The sequence below is a fragment of the Tenebrio molitor genome, chromosome 9, assembly GCF_963966145.1.
Source record: "Tenebrio molitor chromosome 9, icTenMoli1.1, whole genome shotgun sequence".
Lineage (NCBI taxonomy): Eukaryota > Metazoa > Arthropoda > Insecta > Coleoptera > Tenebrionidae > Tenebrio > Tenebrio molitor.
This window is the reverse complement of record NC_091054.1, coordinates 4,096,565-4,119,691: the sequence shown is the minus strand read 5'-3', so window position 1 is coordinate 4,119,691 and position 23,127 is coordinate 4,096,565. Positions and strand designations below refer to the sequence as shown.

Below are 23,127 nucleotides of genomic sequence, written 5' to 3'. Positions count from 1 at the left end.
AATCAGCTTGTGCATTTTCGGCCTCCCACTCCCCCGCGGCAAAAAGACAAAAAGCCCCTTTTCCTCTAGTGCAGCGCCCACGTCCGCTCCGACATTCGAAAGTTCTCTAAATGTGTCACGTAATAATCAACATTGCACTTGCACATGCACCAAAGACGACCTTAAGTCCGGATTCCATTAAGGCCGTCTCGTCTGAGCGCGCCTCTTTTTTCTCCCCCCTCGCTCGTTTTCGTCCTTTTTCACTGTGTCAAAATGCACGAGTGCACCATTCTTTATTGCGGGGAAAGTTCGGACGAAAACCGACCGAATGATTTGGCGGTTTATTCTTCGTTTTCTGCAACGGAGCCAATTAAATTTGGAAATTATCGGCCGGGTGGTGACCCACTTCGGGACGACGTGATGGATCTCTCCGAAATAAACACAAGACAACACCCTTCTCTCGCGGTTTTATTTTTGTCTCGAATGCTCACAAGAAGGCCTAAACTATCATGATCGAAGAAGGAACGAAGAACAAGGGGTGGGTCCACACCCACCAGTCCTCACCTTACAATTATTATCAAAACAAACGATAGAAAATACTCTCTCTCTCTCATTTTTCAATACGTATCGTTTTTCAACATTTATTTTTTACACTGAAGATTCAACTAATGAAAATTTTTAATGCTCCACCAAGACCTGGTGCGCTTGCTTCAAACTTAATCGAGTTTTTTTGACTAGTTGCTTGTTCCCTTGTATAAACTCGCCCTAAACGACTAGAACTTGCCAAATCATAACCGAAATTGCAAGATTATCAGAACGCCTTCTGCAGCAGGTGGAGATTCTTCGCGAAAAATAAAAAAAAGCACTTTTATGAAAGCCTTAAATATTTTTTATATGTATTATATGTACCTACTTCCGCTTTTTTTGTGAATTTTTCTCTGTTTTCTTAGTTTCAAAACTACTTATCAAATGCAATATCCAAATAAAAAACAATCCAAAAGCCATTTTGAAATTTAAATGTAGGAAATTCATCAAAAATTTTCTCAAAAATAGATTTACGTGGAATATCTTTTCATAAACTTATATCTATTTACATCACAAGGTTGGTTCCATAGTTTTTCCAAAAATGTCAAATTTGGACTTGTGAAAGTATGTTGCAATCCAGCTAATTTCTTAAAAATAAATGTTTACTCAAATTTTACATTTTCATATATTATAATTGCAAAAGTTGTTAACTTGTATATTATTTCCTAATTAATTATACTAATCAAGTATTTCGAAGAACAAGATTATTCTCACTATTAATTATAATAAAAATTAAATGAACAGTGAATATCTCATAATAATTTTGAAAATGCATTGTTTTTGATTTCGCCAAAATAACACTATTTTCTGGTTTTCCAATGAAATATTAAAAATGCCAAAAGAAACATCGACGCCATTAATATTATTAAACATTTAAACAAGCTATAAGTACTTATTTTTTACTAATACGCTATAATGACTTAATATACTACCTATCGGGTGTTCATTTAAATTTCGGGTCAAAGTTGGCGTTGAAGAGTCGATTGTGAACGCACCACTCGTGTTAAAACGTAAGATTTGAACATCTGATTCGTGATTCGTAATCCGTAGTGCGTTCACAATCGACTCTTCAACGCCAACTTTGACCGGAAATTTAAATGAACACCTGATACATCCGAATACAAAATTTTAATATTTTTTAAATTTTTTAGAAACCCTTCTCTAACAACTTGAGATTTTACCTTTAAAGTAAAAACTAGGATTCTATTAAAAAATCAAAAATTAAAGTAATTCTTGCCATTTTGTGCAATTTATTGTGATAAGTCATGAAATGGATAGAATGTTTAAAAAATCACACGGTATCTAGAGATTCAGTAATTTTAGGAAAAGTGTTGAATATTTACGGTTTAAACCTGCGGATTAGACTAAAGTTATAAATTCACAAAATCCAACAGCGTAAATACATAAATTTTTTGGGTAAGGTAAGGTGAAAGATGTTTTTGGCAAACAGAGTTCTTGGCATATGTAATAGATATTTTGTGATTTTTATCTTTTTAGTATAGTGGGAAATGACCCTAACTACTGTGAATAATTCGGTTAATTTAGATCTAGAGAGTTTTGAAAATAACTCTTGTGTTAAAATTTTCAAAGAAATCATTTGGGGCTTGTCGATTAATTACTGGATTCCAACTGATACAGCGAAAAACAAGTTCTTTATGATCTTTTACTGATTATTTCCTTCATGTGTTTAGCAACCAATTGCGTGACAAATATTGACCAATCAAAACGAGAAAACAAAAAATAACCCGATAAAATATCTCTAAAATGCACATGTGCAATAATAAATGTCGGTACCTGATTTTTTTTTAAATTATTTTGAATAAAAAGGACTGGAAATAATGCGTTTGGTTTCATTCTATTCAGGAAATAATCAGCCGTATATCCCTCGTGCAAAATTTTAATATCGGCAATTTTTTTGCTAATGAACTCAAACATCCATACATTATTCGGTCAGAAGACCAATTATTATCAAATAAAAGCCCTCGACTTCGTCTCGTGCTCTTATTTGCTAATAATTGGTCTTCTGACCTGATTTATGGATGTTTTCGTTCATTAGCAAAAAAATTTTCGAGCACTTGGGATTATAATATGTGATGTGAATAATTTTTTGGTGGAGTTAAAAATAATTTTGAATTTGAACGACTTGAGCAATGTAATTTTGTGTCGATTAAAACTGCAACGTCTTATAATTATAACAGCGATCTCTGTTAAATTTCGTCTCCACCTGCTACATAACGCGATGTAACAAAGAAGATATCTTCAAGTTACAAAAAATCCCCAGATGCGAAACATAATAACAAGAATATGTACAATTTCAGGAGAGATGAAGAAGAGCAGTTGTTGTCACTGCTGTTCTTCAGTCCTCCCCACACAAATCGGACGGTAATCAATAAAGTATTTACATTGTATACAGTAATAAAAAAATACAACAATTTCCATACGAACTGAATGGTTATGTTGAATTGATTTTTATAATAATAATAAGTGCAATGTTTCTTAGCTGAGGTGCATAGAAAAAACTCTACAAACTACAGTCATCTTAAATAGCTATATACAGAGTACAACATTAAAGGCTGTCAATTCACTGATCTGAAGCAAATCGATCTATGATAATAAGAAGAATAATGTAATTTCTCACTCTATCGTTGTAAATTGTACATCGAAAGCTTTGACATCTAGATTTAAGTTTTAGGATGAAATCTACAGAGGATGACGACACTTGGTCCTTAAATCATCAACGCATCCTACAAATTACATGGGCACTTCATTCTTCAACATCCGTTATTATCACAAGAAATCGTCGTTTTTGAGGTGGTGCAACTGAGTAAAATACAGCCCGAACGTTCTGTGGTTTTACAAGAATATAATTGCAGTCGCGAAAAAATGCAGTTAATACGAAACGAGCCGAACGAATCTCACTTATTTATTTTGTTTAAGGGCGTTAGTTGGAATATTTGGAAGACGAAAACCTGTTCATCCTTTTATTGAGGTTTAAAGACCCCGGGGTCATCGTGCGTTGCCGCCTTTTTACTCTTCTTCCCCCAAAAAGCAAACAAATCGACGAAACGAAAAATCAGTTCCTCGCCGCTTCTTAGTCGAACCCTTTATTTTCGTAGTCCTCATCCGGTTCCGCCGTTCCACTTAGCGATATGTCATTTTGTTTGTTGTCCGAGATATGGAGCCGTTTGCCGATCGAGTTGCCCAATCTCATCTGCTCTTCCTGGACCGCGTCCTCGTCGGTTTCGTCCGTCGTCTTCTGGCGGGTCTTGTACACCGCGGCGGTTATCTTGGGCTTGTTGTTGTCCTTCAGCCTCTGGAGGGGCTCGTCGTTCACGTAGCCGTTGTAGGTTTGGTAGCCGTAGCTGCCGTTGTCGTAGCACTGCTGGTTGGTGTAGCAGTAGCTGTGGCGTTCCCCTGTTAGACTAGTGTCCGATTGGGTCAGGCCGGTCCTGATCTGCGTCGCCAAGGAGTCCGGGGTTCCCCGGGCCGGGGACGTCGTCTCGATGTAGTAGTCGTCGCATTCCTCCAACGTCTCGTCGTCGCTGTACCTAAAATCGAGACCCTTACTAAATACAAATTTCGTAACTTCTTGAGAAGTGCCACGGGCTACTTCGTGATTGCTATTACTGGATGTATGCTATTTTCATTCCACCACGATTACACCCATTCAGCAGTGGTTGACTTTATTATAATGATCAGTCTTCGTCTACGCTTTACGGTTTAGCCAAGGTTCTTCGCTACATCGTAAATTGAATTATTTGGTTTTTGCACTGCCCTGTCTTAAAATCAAAACTCCAAATTCAGAATTCGAAAAAATACTACACGTTCGGAGACTCAAAAACACCAGATTTTTGCATTTGTGTAAATGTGTGTTTGGTGTTAAATTGGAAAAATCTTTTCCGGATACATTTCATATGTTAAGGAAAAGATTTGGGAATAAGCGTTTACGCCGAAGGAGTGGTGAAAACGTTAGTGATCTTCTCGGGAATATCGTCACGAAATTACAGTTCTTCCACATCTTGCTTACTCTCTTCTGGACTTGTACTTTTTTATTTTCTAATTTAAAAGTGATTGGGAAAGGGCAACAATAAAACAAAATTCCCTGGCGGAAAATTTTGACAGGGTATGCAGAAAACAGAAGAGAGCTTTTTCGAGGTGATAAGATAGAACAGGTCCTAAGTTCGACCAAAACATTTTTAATTTGCAAAGTTCAGCAATTTTCCAAATAAACATCGTATTCTTATGGCTGAGACATATTAGGATTAAAAGATTTTTATTTATCAGAATCCTTTCTGCGGAAAAATTAATCACATAACAATAAATGCAGTTTAAATTAGTTTTTGTACCTACTTATTTGTAGCACAAATTTGGTTTCCTATTGTAAAAATAATGTAAGAAGTCGCATGTCAAATTTGACAGCAGCGCAAATATTTCTGTAACTACACTCAAAACAAAAATTTTAATTTTATAGTAAATTGTATGGCTGTTTTTCTCACATTAAATAATGTCTATGTTGGAACATATGATTTTTTAAAGTTTATCTTTTCGATATCCTGCAAAAATGAAAATTTAGTTTGAATTGTTGAAATGAATAACGTGTTAAACGTAGATTTATTGTTTTGAATGTACTTTCAAAATGTTTGCTCATTACCATAGAAACAATTAGGTAGATCGCATTTATGCCGCGGGACTTCTTATCCTTACATTATTTTCATTAGTTTCCTCGAGAATAACAAAATGGCAGTCTGTCATCTTCGCTGATATGTAAATCAAAGAACATTGTTGGACCAAAGATGAAGAACAGACTCTACATCTCTGAGAAGAAAGAGTTAATTTTTGATATTAAATATTTTTTTGTACAGCGTGATCAACAATGACTGAGTCTGTTGGCAATGAAACAATTGAAAAATGTTGGTGTTTTTCTGTTTCGTAATTGGCACTGACCGGATGTTTTAACTTGAAGCGACATTAAAAAAAAAGGTTATGTCGGGGATGTTTATGCTATTACAAAAATGACCCTTTGATGGTAAACGTCAAATTCGCCTGTCAAAGCTGACAACCGGAAATGCGTTTAGATTACAGCGCTACCAAAGTCATTCAAATTTTCATTGTTACCAACAGATTCAGTCATTCTTGATCACGTTGTACCGGGTGATTTTAAATGAATGTGACTTTTTTTCATAGGTTGGTAATATTAATTTTTTGTTGGTTATTCTGCTTTTGAATGAGATAGTTGACATAAACATAGGCGTCCTCGCCTATTTGACACAATTTATTAATACATAAAATGTCAAAATGACGTACATACGCCAATGTGTTGATTAAAGTATCAAGTGTGCCAAAATAATTTATGAAAAATGTTCCCAACTTAAGAAAAAAAGTCACAATCAATTAAAATCACCCGGTATTTTGTCTGTATCAATCTTTCTTTCAATTCTTGAAAATAAAAACATAAATTTTGCCCAATGAGCATACAAATATTTTTAGAAGGCGTGATGGTCTTAGAACCCCGTCATTTTATTTATTAATAACATCAAAAATACAGCAAATATAACAAGTTTTGTACAATATTGTCACTAAAAAGTATGGAAACAATTAAATATTTTGAAGACAGTTGATTCGAATTTTTTGGTATTTGGTACAGGTTTAGAGGCGGTTAAGTTCTATTCCTTGTGATTTTTTTTCAATTTTAGATATTCATTTGTTTTTAAGATTTAACTGTATCTTGATTTTTTTTTAATATCACTCTTGATCAACTTTTATATTGTTGAAAAGACCATTTTCTTTTTTTTTATTTTATTTTTCCTCAAAATTTAAAATAGTTATTTATGGCACTAGTATGTTATGTTGGCTATAAGTAACGCGAGAAAAAGTTTAGACATCGAGAGGTCTAGTTTTCTCAAGTGACTAATAGAACATAACACATGACTAGCATAAAAAAATTATCCAACAACTGCAAATAAATCAACAGTTCGTTACAGTTATAATTCACACGTGAGTTATGACTTATAACACACGCGTGACTTATAGACCACGTTATTGGTCCGAACTGACCATTTATGACTCTGGCAGGCAATTAAGTTGTACTCTCCACTTTAGCCAATTATTTTTTGTAAAAATGAAACCGAGTAGATATGGGAATAAAAGATAAAGCATAAAGTTTTCAAGGAAAATCATTCAAATCGAGAATCTATCTCAAAGTCAATCGTTTCAAAAAGTTTGTAAAAGTTTAATGAAACTGAAACTGTCAAAAAATGTCCAAGATTTGGACGACCAATAATTGTTACAAACGATGATACTACTGCTGTAAGAATTAATTAAGCGAAGACGATTTTGATTTAATGGCAGAATTGAATTTTGCCAAACAGCGATGCATTGAATAAACCAGGAGGTCAACTTCATCAACCGTTGGCCCTTTTCGGAATCATCAACTTTCAACCTCTTGGTCAGATAGAAATAGATCCACATTGGATGGAGCAGATTCATACGCAGCTTCCATCAAAAAATGTATGCTTGGTGTGGTCACCGTATTATCGATCCTTAGGTTCTCAATGGCAATTTTTGCAAGAACAGACTTAAACAAACTAACTACGAAAATCCACCTACCCCAGCTGAGACCATATGGTTTTAACAAGACACCTCATTTAGACGTCAAGTACCTCAAGATGAAACGCTTCCCGGCAAATGGATAGGGCCGAGGGGAATTATTGAATGGCCAGCTAGGTCAATGGATTTGACTCCGGTTGATTTTTTCTTGTGGGGTCGTGTGAAAAATCGAGTTTGCCGAGATGCCATTCTACATCGAAAAATTAGAAGAACGCAACGTACGGTTGCGGACACGGAACTTTAGACGTCAAATTTATGTCAATTGAAAAAATATCAATGTAAGCCACGCTTTATTGTCATTATTATTGACGTTTGAAACTATTTGACATTTGAAAGTTTATTTTTGGCATATCAGTATGATAAAAATTACAGAAATCGAAAGTGAGGTTAGTTACACCTAAAGCCCGTTTTACATTTTTATGTGAATCGAATGACAAATCATCCAAGATTCTGTGTCCGCAATAGTACATATTCATTAATGGAGAGGGTTTTTAGCACAAGTTGTAAAATAAAACACTTTTCATTTCGTGTTTAAAATTTTGTTTTATCGTTAGAATTTCATATTAACTATCATTTAAGCATATCAATTTTACCTTGACCTTAAAACATTAGTTGGAACTGGCACAAAGGCGTGCTAATGACATATTTTCAAAGCCTACTGTTTTTTTTTAATTATTTTTTGAAGTTGTGTTCTTTGACTTTTTTTTTACTTTTGACAAAGAATAAAATTACACGTGGTAATTACAGAATTTAGCTTTGAATCACAAAAGCGGAAACGGAAACTGAAAAAAACGCAGGAATAGAATTTACATGCTCCTAACTGTATAAAATCTCAAGGAGTTCCTACAGTTTTCAAAGTATTTAACTGTATCTATACTTTTTAGCCGCCCTGTACGTCATTATTTTTCACTTTTATTTTATAAATTTCTTGCAAATAGATTGTGATATATTGTTTGTGTCATTAAATAACGTTATGGCTTCACAAAAATATCAATATCAAAACAGTCAGGTACTTTGTCATTCTTCTAAATAAAACAAAAATTTAAAACAAGCTGACATTATAAAGGAAAGTCTCTTGATTTTGCAAGGAAAATTCTGAAAACAGTGCCTGGCTGAATCCAATAATAATACATAAAAATCCCAATACATAATTCACTTAATTTGTCGTTTCTTTGATGACGTAAAGTCAAATAAATATTGTTAAAATGACAGAACTGGAAAAAAAAAAGATCGAAAACACCAACGTATGTCTAACCACATTAAGTTCTGACATCTGTTCCTGCAGACACTGCCAAGATGGCAGCACAATCTTTGTAGAGCGCCAACGAAGAGAGAGCGGTGTTACGTCAAATTCAAGTCAAATCAATTTTTCTTTTTTGTTTTAATTTTTTACGGAATTATGTGGACAAATGAATTTAACTTTTCGTTTTCAAACGGAATATACAGTATATTCACACATTGTAGCTTATCAACGTAAAACAATTTGCCATGAATGATAAATATGTTGTAAATCATATTTATACATATTATTAAAAATTTAAGGAAACAACAAATTTATTCCGTTCTTTCTGTAATTAAAATATTTTGGACTTTATTATAATTTTATTACAAGCATTACTTTGTTGCTGGATTTTAAATTTGATTTAAATGATACGATTTATTATTATTAGATATCAGAAATACAAAGTGTCTATAAAAGAACCTACTTATGTATATCAAGAGTCCTGTGGAATTCAAATATACTTGATTTTTGCCGTTCTGTAGCATATTTTGATACCAAATAGGAAAAAGAGGTTATGTAACTCCATTTATGACAGGTTTTTAATAAACACTGTTGTAAGATGAAAAGTAATTACCATATAGAAAAACTGATGAAAATAAGAAAAGCACAAGCAAAACAACTAAGACGTCGAACTCACAATTGACGCTAAGATTTAATAATTTGAAATTTGACTGTTGACATCTGATTTGACGGCTCTAACGGCTCGATATAGTTCGACACAATAAAATTATCGAGCCGCACAATTCCACAGGTCTCTTGACGTACGTTCTTTTATAGACAAGTAGATATGATGAAAAAAAAAGTCAAAAATTGTTTTTTTTTTTTAATAAAAAAAGATATTCTGAAAAGTTTTTGTTTGTTTCCCTGATTTTTAAGTAAAATCTTTCTAAATGATCAAGGATATCTTTATAAGGTTTAAAATGTTATTAACGTTAGAAATTATTAGTTTATTACAGGGTGATGGTATACTGGATTTCTAAAAAAACGTCTCAAAATTAATATTTTGTTAATTTTATAAAAAAATAAAAAACACGCGATTGAAATAAATTATAATTTTATTTTCAAAATGTGAATTTATAAAATGAATCAAGTGTTTTAATCGTATTTTTGAATCTTCGTGACAGTGCTTTTGAATAGTTCTTAGTGATCGATAAATTTTGATAAGTTTTTTTGACAAAATGGCAGTCGCTTGGGAGTCGCTGAAATCGAAGTAATGTCGTCTAGTGCACTGATAAATATTTGGTCGTTCGTTGTGAAAATGTCGGAGCCCAACTGCGACAATTTGGTAAAATCTCACTTTAGAGATGACAAATGGTTCTTCGACCATTAGCCCACAAACCTGTCAGGGGGGTTGTGCACGAGGGCGCACTGATCGCTCATAGAAACCGACAGTTCAGGGTCGGCCCCCGATTGGGGACCCGAGCCGGGACTGCGCCGCACCCCCTGCTGGACCTCCACCACGAACACCCCGTCCCTGGCGCCCGGCGAGTACTTCATCGTCGTCTCCCTGCTGTCCTCCTCGATGTCCTGAAACAGGATACTGTAACCCGGTCCGCCCCTCACGCTCTCCATTTACGTTTCTTTCTTCTGTCTCGACGATGAGGTGGTTGTTCTTGAGGGTCATGGTGATGATGCTACCGTTAGTGCTGGAATGGTTGTTGCTCCTTATTTGGCTGACACCTGTGCCGTCGCACACTTCGACTTCCTCGGTGTTGATGGCTAGATGCGTTTCGCCGCATTTCTGCCAACATTCGAATCAGATTGATTAGGTGGCTGAAAGGTGTACTGTCATTATTCGAAATTCACTAAACACCACCGTGGGCAGAAATTCGCAAATTACGAGCGTGCGTGCCGCTATTCGTTAATGGCGGTCATCAATGTGCAATTTGGGGGCACATTTGGGTGTGTTAGAAAAATTCCGGGAATCGGCGGGAATTTCGTCGGAAATTCGTCGGTGCTAATATTTACCCCGCCGGATTCCTATTTATCGGCCGTGTGCGAGTGCAACAGCCTCGTTAAACAAAACAAAACTTCTTTGTTTTGTCGATGATTAGGACCAGATACATTGCATTTTTCTATCCTTGTCCCAAGTCGTTTGACTTTGCGAAAGTCAAATGCATCGGCAGGCCCGGCCACAGAGTCCTCCTCTTTCTCGGCCGCGCTCCCCCAGGGAATGCACCAGAGCGAGACAGACACAACAAGGCACGTCACGCGCAAAGTGCATATCCACTGGTTATTAAACCCGTGTTTTGAACATTATATTGCTATCTATGCAATAATAGTGACTAGACGAAAACAGTCAAATTTATTTTTAACGCACGCCAAGGACAGGGTCGGACTCAGGATGTCTGGCCGCTCATGACTAATCGACATGTACACATGCTAATTGTTCGCATCAGCGGATTCTGATGCGAGGATGCACGGGAGCTTACGGGACGATTTCTAACTTTACGGCTTTTCGACGAACGAAATTATGACATCGTAATATTGTCGACGAAAAAAATTTTTTACGGCCTTTCGGAGAAATTCGCACGTTTTATGGGGGGCCAAGCGATGAATCTTAGATTAAATCGAGAAACGTGCCGAAGATTCATCGCCCAAGAACGGCCCCTTTGTCAGAAATTGACACGACAAGAGAGACACGTGTAGGCACAGCTTTAATTAAGGCCGCGACCCGGGGCCGCACCTTTATGACATAAAGGCTCTTCCGAAATTTTCTCACGCGAACCGTTCACGCTTTTTGGTCCATAACTGATTCCCACATCTAAAATATTTTCTTCGATTTGCATCATCTTCAATTTTCAATAATTTTCAATGGTTTGGTGGTTTTCGCTCAATTAGGTTGGCACCCAAAGAACAAACCAAAAATGGAGTGCAAGGAAAAATCGCAGTGTGATTGCAAATATTCTTATCGTTTCGTGCCCAACAATATTCAACGTATTCTTTTTGGTCGATAAGGCTTTGCCAGTCGAGCAGGTAATCTTATTTTTCATATAATGTAAGTCTAAATGATTTTATTTTTGGCTGCTTCCTTGATGTCTTTGAACTATTATCGACTTTTTGTTTTTTGTTGTTTTTTTCGTATTAAAATTTAACCAAATAACACAAATGTGTTTTGTATTGCGCAAGGTTGAGTGACGTTTTTGAGAATTTATCCCTGAAAACGCCACTTAAAATGGGTAAGTCTGTAAAAAATTGTAAATACATTTTATTAGTTGCATCAGAATTTTATGAGTTTTTTTAGGTCTAGTGTCTTTAACCTTGAACGATGAAACATTGGTGACACTGAAACAAGTGCCAATCGGTAAAAATCAACAATGTCGTCTAGACGAAAAATTTTGAATTGTGAACTGTATTTTCGAAAATGATTGTTGAATTGGTCGTTTGGGTGAGTTTTTCTCGACATGTCCTTGTTCTAATTATGAATGATCGTTCAGATTACGAATTTGTGGTGGGTTAATTGTCTGAGAGAAAGTGAGGTTAGGTCGGGTCACTTTTGAGGAATTTGCACAAAAAGCCGGGAATATTGAGCGCGGCGCCCCCGTGCCGATGGCCGGAACGATTTTAACGTCTTAACTTGTCCGAATCGGCAAAAAAAGCGCGCCTGTTTAGCGTTCCCAATGCCAAAAAAACTTTGTTTATAGTCTAATGCATTTTTATTGCAACGAACCCGTCCTATTTATAAAACGAGGCGAGGCCAGGGCCGAATTTGAAACATTCACCGGGGGCAATTAGACGGTTACTTCCTTTTTGAGTCTCCGTTCAACGGCGTTACGCCACCACGTCGGATGGGAAAATAAAAGGAGCACAAGCGGTCCTTCGTTTTGTTCGTTTTGGTTAAAAGTTGTCCAAAACGTAACGACCCTAGAGGTGGAGAGTCGTTGGCCTCTCTCGTTTGAAATAACGCAATGTAATTATTTATTTGGCGTGGATTTTTGTGGGTGCGGGCGAAACGCGAATTTTTGTTTGTTTTCCTTTTTGCACGTTTAATTTAAGGGGGCGCCATATGGCCGGTGGTTGTGCGGTTAGATTGAGATGTCACCGGCAATCAGGGCCCGGGTAATAACAGGGATCGCCGTGGGATCGGTCAGAAACGACGAGCAGAACGGGCAAAACGTTAAATCGGCACATGAAATTTAAAAACGTTAAAACTAAACTATGCAGCCAAATGATATGGCCTTGGTGCATTTAGTGACCTCAATTCGATGCATTGCACTTTTCGGGATTCGTCGGCGACTCCTCCACGTCAATTACGATACCGAAACGGCGACCGCCGACGAGAGACAGGGACGGAGCTAACGGGTAACGCCTAAATCGGGCTTGTTTGCACTACTCGTTAATTTCGTTTCGTTATTTTGATAGTCGAATGCATTGTACCGTGTCCTAGTATTTAAGGTCAACGAAATCCTGTTTTGCATTTGGCACGTCGTCGAGAAACAACAACAAAAAAATCGCACATGCACCAAGTGCAGAAAGTGCACTTAGCAAATTGGGGACACCTGCTGGAGGCGCCGTCGAGGAAAATTCACCCCGCTCGACGAACCGCAACTGCCTCACCGATGGCCGAAGAAGAGGTGAATCGCATTCTCGAATGCATTTCGGCAAGCTGCATTGCGGGTCTTTGCCCGGCCATTCACTCCCCGAATTCTGCGAGGCAGTGGCCCTTGCCAGAGTCGTCCTACTCACTTCTTTTTCAGAACCGATATCGACGGCGAGAGGGATGGAGGCCAGCCGGAAACATGGTCCAGCAAAAACTACCGCCTTTTTGCACGAAACCGCATTTGTTACGCCGACAATATTGACTGCCCCCGGGTCACACGATCAAGACGGACGGGTCGAGGGCGGGGGCGCTTCCGCCACTATTTCGACAAAATTCCGCCACTCGCCGCAATTAACAAAAGATACGATTTCACCGACGAACTTTTTCGAGAGGAGCGTCATAAATCAAATTGATTATGGATTCCGCCGTATTAAGATGCACGGCCGCAGTGCGAATGTGTCGAACAATGCAACAATGAAACCATTAAAAATTTATCCGACAGAATTTCGCCAGACACCTAATTGCTCTCAAAGTTGAAAAAAATTATACCCGTTTATCGCTTTCGGTGCAATTGCGAGATGCATTTTTAAGCATTTTATAAGTGCATGTGTTTGTCGAAATTAACATTCGGTTGGCGACCCTCGCGGGGTGCCGCTCCCGTATTTTTTTATTGCACGCTATCGCCCAACGCAATTTCAGGTGTGAATTCACCGAGCTAATCAACGGGTCTAGGTCTAGGACTAGGTCACTATTACTACTACGTCCATTAACCGCAATGAAACGGCGCTTTTAACAGCCTGTCTGCTGTTTTACGACAGCATAAAGCACGTTTATTGATAGTGAAACTGTGAAAACTAGCGAAATTGTTAGGCCAGGATTTTGTCACCAGGTTCGTACCTGGACGTTTCCGGTTTATATTTTGTAAATGCAAATTTATCAAATTGGCCTTTTACTTTTAAGGATAATTAATGTAAATTACCACGTATTTCCGTAATTATACTTGGAATATCTTACTCCAAAGATAAAGAAAAAATTAATGCTAATTTGAACGGCGTTTTTTTTTTTAATATAAAGTTGTCAGTATTTTTAAACACCCGAGCCATAAAATATGGTAGTTTTAAAATTTAAAACAGCTTTTTGACATGTAAATAACGTGAATTTTCTACTGGACTGTATGCAACCAGTAATACACCGCTACTTGGATTGTGATATGCAAATTGCAATTTTTCAAATTGCCGTGCCACGGGCTGCGTCGCTACAATTTTCATCATAAATTGCCTTAGGTAATATTTTTTGTGACCGTTTTTGACAAAAAATTCAATTTAACGTGGTCTCGATCGATAACGCTTCGTAATGAAAGAATACAAAAAATAATAATCTTTTAATGTTAACAAAAATTTAAAGGAAACCGGTTGTCAAGTTACGAACCTGCCAGTTTGTTTGATTTATTGTATTATTGGAGAAAAAAAATCTTGGCTCGTTACGATTTCACCAGAAACTAAAATTCATTAACATTTGCGTTAATCTGGTGGGTAGTGTCGTTGCTAGAGCAATACGTTCTGATTTTCGTTTTAATTGACGAAGCAAAGTTTGTTTACCGCAGCTGGTGAGAATGCCCATTAGTGGTATTTAGTAATTTGCGAAATTTACGAGACGCTACCCAGTTACGTTGTTACATTTTGAACTTTGCAAATATTAATAAGTTTGCGGGAACTATTCTGAACAGCATTGATTAATGGTTTTGACGGTTTCGTAAAGAATATAAGTGAGGAGAAAATAAACCGGTAGAGTACCATCTGCGACGTAGATTACCTTGTCGCTGTTGAGCAGATGGGAATGTAAAGGTCTAGCGATCGACTCAGAAGTGTCTCTCCTTTGCAGGATCCCGTCATATTTAGCGTTCTCCTTTTGTCTTTTGTATTTGGTCCAAAGCACCCTAAAAAGAACCGTCAAGTTAGTCGCGAGACACGACCCTGCCACATTTTTATTTTTATTGTGTCTTTTGAATTTTTAAACGGTCCGACACTCGCAAGATTTGTTTCGGGACCATGCGAGAAAAAGATCAGCTGCCTCCTTGTAATATATATAAAGATTATGAATAATGCATGGGTACCAACCTTATTCCAAATGCTGTGAGCAACGAAATAACTAATGGAATTAACGTGGCAAAACAAGCTAGGAACAACGTTTGTAGATCATTCAGACCTGGGGAAAAAAACAAAACCAAGAAGGGATAGATGAGAACCATAGACGAGCACCACCGAATCTCGGTTACCTGGTTCCACTTCGTCCTCAATGTAGTATCCAGTTCCGTTGTAAAACAGTTCCTTAATTGACTTCTGGGTTTGATTATTCAAGGACGAGGCGGTCGTCGACGTCGAGATTATCTTTTTTGCCGCGTCCCAGGAGTTAGGAGTCGACGAGGCCTCGACGATGCTGGATGCCGTCGTAGACATGCTCACGGACGCTTGAACCTCTTGTGCCTCTTCATGAATACGATATTGCGTGTGATTCCCCGGGAATCATGACGATTGCCAATCTATTAGCGACAGAAAAAGTACCATCAATCAAACAAACGTCGAAGCTGGCCGACAACAATTAGTCGATTAAGCTCCACTGATGAAAAACGATGTCACAGCTTAAAGGAGATCAGACCGAGTCCCCGGGGATGGACAAATTCGGTGCGTGCGTGAGGACGGCCTGTCCTCGTTAATTCCCAAGCTTTGGACACGCTTCAACCCTAAACGGGTAGATCGTCATGCAAAAGAAAGGTCTGTCGGCGGAGACCGCAACCCTCGCTCCGAGATGAAGTTTTGATTAAAACCGTCTGGAGCGGTGTTTACCAATTAATCGGCGCCGATGTGAAAAAAAAGGGGTTCGAGGGGGCGAAGCGACAGCATTCGTCACGTCGGAAGAGAGGAGCGTGATGGTTTAATTTGGGTAAATTTGCCTTGCCGTGCAGGAGTGCATCACCTGGTGATAATTACGCAATACGCTTAGTTTTAATTAATTTCTGTGTATAGACACAGGAGTCGGTGTCGTTTCCCGGGCGCTTCGAAGGTGGCCCGTTAAATTATCATCAAGTGTGGCGAAATGAAATAATCAGATTACGCACAAGCGACACTGGCACGCAACGTCGCCGTGCATAAGGGCCAAGTGAGAAAAAAATCTCGGCTTACCTCTCCGACGCACAACGATCTAACAATGCCCGGAATTCCGGATCACCCTCGCATCTCACCCGCAGACCATCAGCAGCCCATCATCGGTCGCGTTGCACGGCTTATTTTTCACACTCATCATGTACACCCTGAAGGACGCGCATATGTATCTAAGGGGTTAGCTTTGTGTTTGAACAAGAGATGATGCGATGTCGACACACCTCTGGATGCTGTGGACGACTGCGGCGCCGCATTACGCCATTGATTCCGGGAAACGGGAGCTAAACAGAGGCGGCGGAGGATACGTACATGATCGACAGAAAAACAATTTTCTACTTGAATACGATTTTATTCGACTAAAACTTGAACGATTCGCTCTTGTTTAACAAGGATTTTATCTTGAACGAGTCCTGGAAGAGGAGCACGCTGCTGTCTTCACGGATCCTCGCCGCTCGACAGCTGCCGATCAACGATCCGGTCTGCTTGTCTTCCTTGCTCTTGGAGCTCTTGGAGACTCGAATACCGGCGCTTTCTTCTTTGGGGGTGTACTTTTCGCATTTCGGGGTCACTTTGTGCGACTGGGGCAGCGTGTTGGACCAGCGTTTGGTGGATTTTTTCGGCTTCGCTGATTGCATAGTCTGGATCAGTTCCATAATTTCGAAACGATCCTCTTGAGGTAGGTTGGTCGTCGCCTGCTGGAACATCTACGATTCGGAATTCAATTTAGGAATTCAACAGTGCGACTATTTACATTTAACTTTTGCATCGATTGTAAGGACTTGAGAATGTCGCCGTATCCCCTGTGCTGACCCTTTCGATTTGTTTCCTCCAAGAGAAGCGTCAAAGGACTTGAATTTTTTAATATGTCGTGTTGAGGCGTCACTTCGGGATAATCGTCTCTAAACCCTACGAAACGAATCGATTTGAACGCGACGCAAAGAAATATCACTTACTTTGATTTAAAATCGTGCTGAAATAATTCCTGTTGGACGGCAACGTGTGCTGCTTTTTAATTTCTAACGAGTCGCCGAGTATATTTTCCCCAGATTTATTCCGTTGGTAAGAGGGCAGGGACAGGATGTGTCGGTAAACTTTGCCTCGTGCCGAAATAAACACGACTCTCAAAGTGTTTTTTTCTACCATTTTTAACATAGATTTAGCCCACATCCAGTTTTTGTTGACAGCGTCAATAAGACCCTCAGCCGGTGTAATTTTAGTCGAGTTCACCAGCGTGGCGAAATAACCTAAAGCGTTTATCTCATCTCTGTTCATTCTTTGTTTGATGAAATCTAAATGCCACGATATCGAATGCGAGGTGGAGAAAAGCGTGTGCAAATACGGTCTCAAAATCGGTGCCAAATATCGTTTATTCTGGTCCATAGCTTTGTAAAGCCACTTGAGTATCACTTTGACTAAACTTAAGTCATCTTCGTAAGTTAACTCGGCCATGTCTTTGTCCTTTCTAATAGTGTCGACCAATTTCGACGTGTACGAATTAAACTGCGCTTTGATTTTTGGACGGTTTTTGGTCGTTGTGCTGCTGGTTTGAGTGGCCAAGTACTTGTCTCGCGCTTGATCCATTATAGTAACCAAAAGAAATATAACATCTTCCAAATGACTCTCTTCGATGCTCGTATCCACCTTGATAATCGAATCCTCGGACATGTAAGTGTCATTCTAGAAACAAAACATTTAAACAATTCCAACTGCAACTGGTCTTCGTTACCGTCAGGACTAGTTGTTTGACATCCAAGAGATTCTGCAGGAGCAATCCGATGTACTCCAATTGCCTGACAGTGTACTCCGTGTGCGCAACTTCTTGTTTGTTCTTGGAACCCGCGAAACAGAATCGTCTTCCTCTTGTTCCCCCCGGTGGTAGAAGATTATCAATCAAATCTTTCCACTTGTGAAGAAGAACAGTTTCGCTTTCTTGCGACACCATTATCTTGTTAAACTCTTGGTTGCCTCGAGTTGACATCAGAGCTTCGTCAAAGAGTCTGATAATGAACGATTTGACATTACTGGCCTCGATGATGTAGTCATCTTCGCAGAGATGTCCCGGATTGACCAGAAGGTTCGATTTTTTGAAAAAATAGTTGGACAGGTTTTGTGCGTGAAGAATCTCGATAGTCCAGTCCAAAATTTTGAGCACATGGGTCGAAAGGTACATGGGAGACCAGTCGAGTAGGTCACTGGAGGGGGTTGTAGAACTTTCTTCGAGTCTCTTGAGAAGCATCGTCATGAAGATGTAGCGATTCAAGATCTTGTAAGAGACTTGTTTTTTCATCTGTCTGATTCTGTCGATCTCTTCCAAGGCGTCGTAGAGGACGTCTAGAATTGTTGTGATGGTGCTGTTGGGTCCGTAATGGTTCAGGATGGTGTCTTGTGCTGCTGGAAGTCGTATTTGCCACGCCGACGATTGTACTCCGTACCCGACCAAGAACATCCCCTAGAGAAACCGTGCAGTATTGTCAATTTCGTTGTAGGTCGTAAAATTGTAGGACCTACAACCAAATTGAGACAACTATATGTACCGTTTGTGCCGCTTGATGGTACAAAAGACAGTCGGTGTGTCCCAGCGTGACTCTCCCAGGGAAGTCCGTGGTGGAGGGCCAGGAGTCGACTCTGATCCCTACAAGGACCCTCACGTCAACCGAGATGTTTGACAGGGCCGGCGACAGGAACTCGACTTTTAATCGGACACCTCCGGGCTCGTCGACAATCGCTAATCGAAAATCTCTCGGATCCGGAAAGCGGGGTACATTCCCGCCGGGACCGTAGAAAACGTGTTGTTCGCTGGGGATTTTTAAAATTTGATGGAGCGTATTAGCGTCTACTATTTTGCCAGGAGTGCCGCAATGGATCGACTCGTCGACGTTCAGAGGCGAGTTTGGGATTTCGCTGGCGGCGGCCTGCGCCAGCAGCTCCACCAGCTTGGCTTGGACTTTGTCGCTGCAACAGTTTCGCTAGAGGAGGTTTGACGGGTCCTGGGGGATCTTTACCGTCGAAGGTAGCCGGCGGAGTTGGCACAGTCGCCCCAAGTCTTCATCGTGGTGGTGTGGAGGCGAAGACGGGCATAGCCCGCGGGATAATCCGGGTCGGCCTCTATAATGGAGTAACGGGGCCTCGGATCGTTTTGATAAAGCGGAGGGGTGGAAAGGGCGTCCAGTCCGATAATGTATTCCAAGCTTTTTGAAGGCAAATTCTGGAAATTGAGGTTGTGAATAATCCGGTGTTGCTACGTCGGGAATATTACTCCGGTTAGTTGGTCGTAGTTTGCAACGAGGAATTTGGATGCGAATCGCGGGTCTAAAATTCCGGCGCAGCATATTAGTCTCTGGACTAGTCTCTCCGTGACCGATCGAGCCAATAAAACGGATCGATCTGCAAAGCGATTTAATTTGGCAACGTTACGACTGGATTTTTATCTGCTCACCGCTCTCGACGGAATTTTTCTGTTGCAGCCGCCTCTGGAAAATGTAGTTCAGATTTTGCAGTTGCTCCGGACAGAACCGCAACTTGGCTGTTGGCAAGACCACCTCTTCGATTTTTCTCCACTTGTTTGCGCCCTTTTCGGACTTGTCACCGCGTTTTTTGAACATGCTACGACCAATTCAGAATACTGATTCACATGCGAAAGCGCGGATTCTCTCTATCGACACCTCACCGCTAACAATTCAATCGGACGTTTCGTGCTTCCTGACTATAATAGTGTCATTATTATTGCCCCCACTTCACTTCCTATAACTTCATTATTATTACGAACGGAAGTGCCCTTTGTTATGGCGTGCACATTGTACGCGCGTTTTGTTGAATTGTGTGTTGAATCTTGCGTGAAATTCGAGGACCTTGCAAATGACCAATTGTCAAGCTGGGCACTTTTAAACTGTTTATCAAACGCTAATAAGTTAATCATTTTGACTTTTTTCAATTTAGTTCTATTAACGACGGCACGGAATTAAGAGATGGACGAAATGCGCAATAACCTACTTAAAAAAAGAGTCAAAGGACTTTGACGAGGGATATGATGTGTAGTCTCGACGTACGGTGCGTTTTAAAATTGTTTGTGGCGATGGTAAGTGTAAACGAGGAATTTTGTCTGATGTGAATGTACGGGATGAGACATGAAAACAGTTTTTTTGTCTCGATTTGTTGGAGAAATGGGAGATTTGCCAAGAGTTATTGTGAAAAACTGTTTTTTGATTGTTGTAATCTGATGGGGGCTAGTTGATGGATGCAATTAAATTACTTGGGATGCTTTTGTTGTGTATTGACAGTGAAATATTGGATTGTTAGAACATCCATCAAATAATCGCGCAGATGCTTTTCAGATCGATTTCTGTTAAAAGTTTTTTAATAATGTTGTTACCGATTTTATCTAATTCACAAATGTAGGTTAGTAACGCAAAAAATGGTTACAATTAACTGTGAACAACATGAATTATTGATAATTTGACATTGATAAAAGACGCCTAGCTTCCCTTTTGACAGCCATAAATACAAAGGTACAGGGTGGAACAAAATAATTTGATTAGCATCTAGTTAGCTTTGGCATTTTTTCACATGTAAATTTTCCTGCACCGCTCTACTCTTTTTGAAGTGGCAAAATGTCATCAATCAAATTGACAATTGTTACAATTTATTGAACTGAATTAAAAAACGATTAAAATGTATACATACCTAGCGCCTTAAAATAACGATTTTAGTCATATCATCTCTTCCCAATAAATCACATTTAGAATTTTGATGTATATTTTGAGGTTAGGGTAGTGCCTTCTTTTTTTTTTTTTTGTAGAGCGGCACTTCGTATTTTTATAAAGGTAATGCAAAGGTAACTATGTAGATGAAAATCATGGTTATTGTTCACTTTAACTAAAGTCCATTCATTTTGTATTGAACTTTTCAAGGTCAAATAATTTAAATTTTGGCTCTGTAATTATGTTTTGTAAATAGTGACATGCATCTAACCAACATAATGTGATTTAGCAATGCTCAATTCAACGTTTACGGTGTTTACCTGCATGTCATTATTTACAAAACAATTACAGAGCCAAAAAATAAAATTATTTGACCTTGAAAAGTTCAATACAAAATGAATGGACTTTACTTCTGGAATTTTCGCGTTTTTTTTGGCTAGACAGCTACAGGGCGTCCTCCTAAATCGTTTCCCACCATTCAAACCTTGTGCAAATGAATTTTCCTTACCCTTTAGTTATACTAAGACATTGGAGCGACCTTGAAACACAACAAGAGAAAAAAAAAGGCAATCGGTTTTAACTGTCTTTCTAACTAGTCGATATCCGTGTGTTTACTTTGAGATTTTGTTTACATTTTATTCAATTTTTATTATTCATAAAATAAATTTGGGGAAACTTGTGTTTAAATCTCTTCCTCCATGTGTTTTTGACACTACTTTGTCTCCGAATTTGTGTTAAGACTTCTGAGTATTTCCTAATAGTTATTAAAATGAATCATCACCATCGATTTTATTGACGAAAAATAAACACAACGTAGGTAAGTGAAAATAATAAGCGTAAAAGTTGATTAGACGAGCCAAATAAATTTGTAAATTAAATTGAGAGTTGAAAAGATAGATTAAAGATAAAAAATGCGATAATTTACGACATCATCACGCTCACAAATGGACGGTCTCACTACAGTACATAGTACTGAAAAGAATTTTTTGTAATTTGCCTCCATTTTGATTCTCTAATAGACATATTAACGAACGCGACGTCATCATCTGGGATGTCCTTATAGCCATTATTTCACGGAACATTTTACGAAAATTTTTAGGTTGGCATAGCTTGATCCGTCATGCGTGTCAGTTTAAATTACAAAATGTGCAAAGAATCGTTTATCAGGATTTATCAGGCAAAAAATTCGAGACCATATTTTTGGCAATTTCAGCGGGCGTACATGAAAGATTATCTTTCATATTCGTGTTTTGTGACAGAATTTGGATAAAACAAAAGGCAACTTTGAAGACTTGATCAAATTTTCACTTTTATTATTAAGACATTACCAACCGCCACGAAAATCCCTAAATCGAGGAAAGTAAACATTTTTGTTTAAAAACGGCTTAAAAAGGGCAAATTACAAAAAATAGTATAAAAAACTCGTTTCATAAGACTTTGAAGCACTCATTCTTTAAAATAACTCGTGGCTAAGCCACTCGTTTTTTAATCTTGAATTCGTGCTTCAAGACTGGTCTTATGAAACTTGTCTTTTAATATACTATTATAACACAATCAGTATAACACTCAAACGGGTTTCGAAAAGGAGCTCTTTTAGTCTTTTCGATACGCGTTTCAGGAACATTTACTTAAATTTTTAATGTTGGCAGTGACTCATAGTGAGTTGTTGCTACGTGATCACTGCATTTTACCACACTTTAAATTCAAAACTTACAATTGTTAGTCTATTTACCAGCGTTACCAACCCTAATATTTGCCAAATATAATTTTCCTAGCATTATGTTTTGAACTTTTTTTAAATTTAAGAGGCAAAATAGTAAAAATATTGTATTATACCTACTCTTTTTATAAGCTATTTTGTCGCACTTGTTTGCTTTATAGGCACTCGTCGCTGCGCTCCTCGTGCTCTAAAAAACGCATGCGACAAAATGGTGTCTTATAAAACTCGTATAATAAATAACTAACTATTGCAAAATAAAATTAATATTTTGGTGTTTTTTTAATCCAGACTATGTATTAAAATACTCTTGTCAAACTACACTAGAACTTTATTTTTCTCTGGATAATTTTGTGTTTTAACATCTCAAACGCTGTTAGAAACCTTGCAGTAATTAATCTCCAAAAAATATTGACTCAAATTCCTAGGCAATAAGATTTCGTTGAAAACAGAAAACTATCTGATAGAAAGAAGCTCTTGTGTAACTCCATTGAAAATATTTTGTATGCAATATTTTCGATGATTATTGGATTTACTAAAAGTCTAATACATTATTGATACTT

The 23,127-nt window shown here is 38.4% G+C and overlaps 2 protein-coding genes and 1 long non-coding RNA gene across 4 annotated transcripts; 1 reads left to right on the top strand and 2 right to left on the bottom strand.

Moving 5' to 3' along the window:
- Positions 1-289: 289 nt before the first annotated feature.
- LOC138139531 (uncharacterized) lies at positions 290-16,377 on the bottom strand. The gene is made up of 7 exons (XM_069059840.1): positions 16,172-16,377; positions 15,268-15,531; positions 15,110-15,197; positions 14,805-14,928; positions 10,029-10,193; positions 9,792-9,979; positions 290-4,112 (listed from the first exon to the last, which is right to left on the bottom strand). The coding sequence occupies exons 2-7, from the start codon at positions 15,446-15,448 to the stop codon at positions 3,656-3,658; spliced, it is 1,203 nt and encodes a 400-aa protein (XP_068915941.1). The 5' UTR covers positions 15,449-15,531; positions 16,172-16,377; the 3' UTR covers positions 290-3,655.
- LOC138139537 (uncharacterized) lies at positions 11,310-14,035 on the top strand. Of its 2 annotated transcripts, none has more exons than XR_011162327.1 (3): positions 11,310-11,428; positions 11,582-11,631; positions 11,697-14,035. It is a non-coding gene; the product is annotated as an uncharacterized lncRNA (long non-coding RNA). The 2 variants fall into 2 exon arrangements; XR_011162328.1 differs by having other exon boundaries at positions 11,677-14,035.
- A 112-nt stretch (positions 16,378-16,489) lies between the features above and the next one.
- LOC138139530 (uncharacterized) lies at positions 16,490-23,001 on the bottom strand. Its single transcript, XM_069059839.1, has 8 exons — positions 19,587-23,001; positions 19,407-19,534; positions 19,153-19,355; positions 18,685-19,102; positions 17,877-18,599; positions 17,104-17,827; positions 16,902-17,056; positions 16,490-16,854 (listed from the first exon to the last, which is right to left on the bottom strand). Exons 1-8 carry the CDS (start codon positions 19,750-19,752, stop codon positions 16,507-16,509), a joined length of 2,865 nt encoding a protein of 954 aa, XP_068915940.1. The 5' UTR covers positions 19,753-23,001; the 3' UTR covers positions 16,490-16,506.
- Between the last annotated feature and the right edge of the window lie 126 nt (positions 23,002-23,127).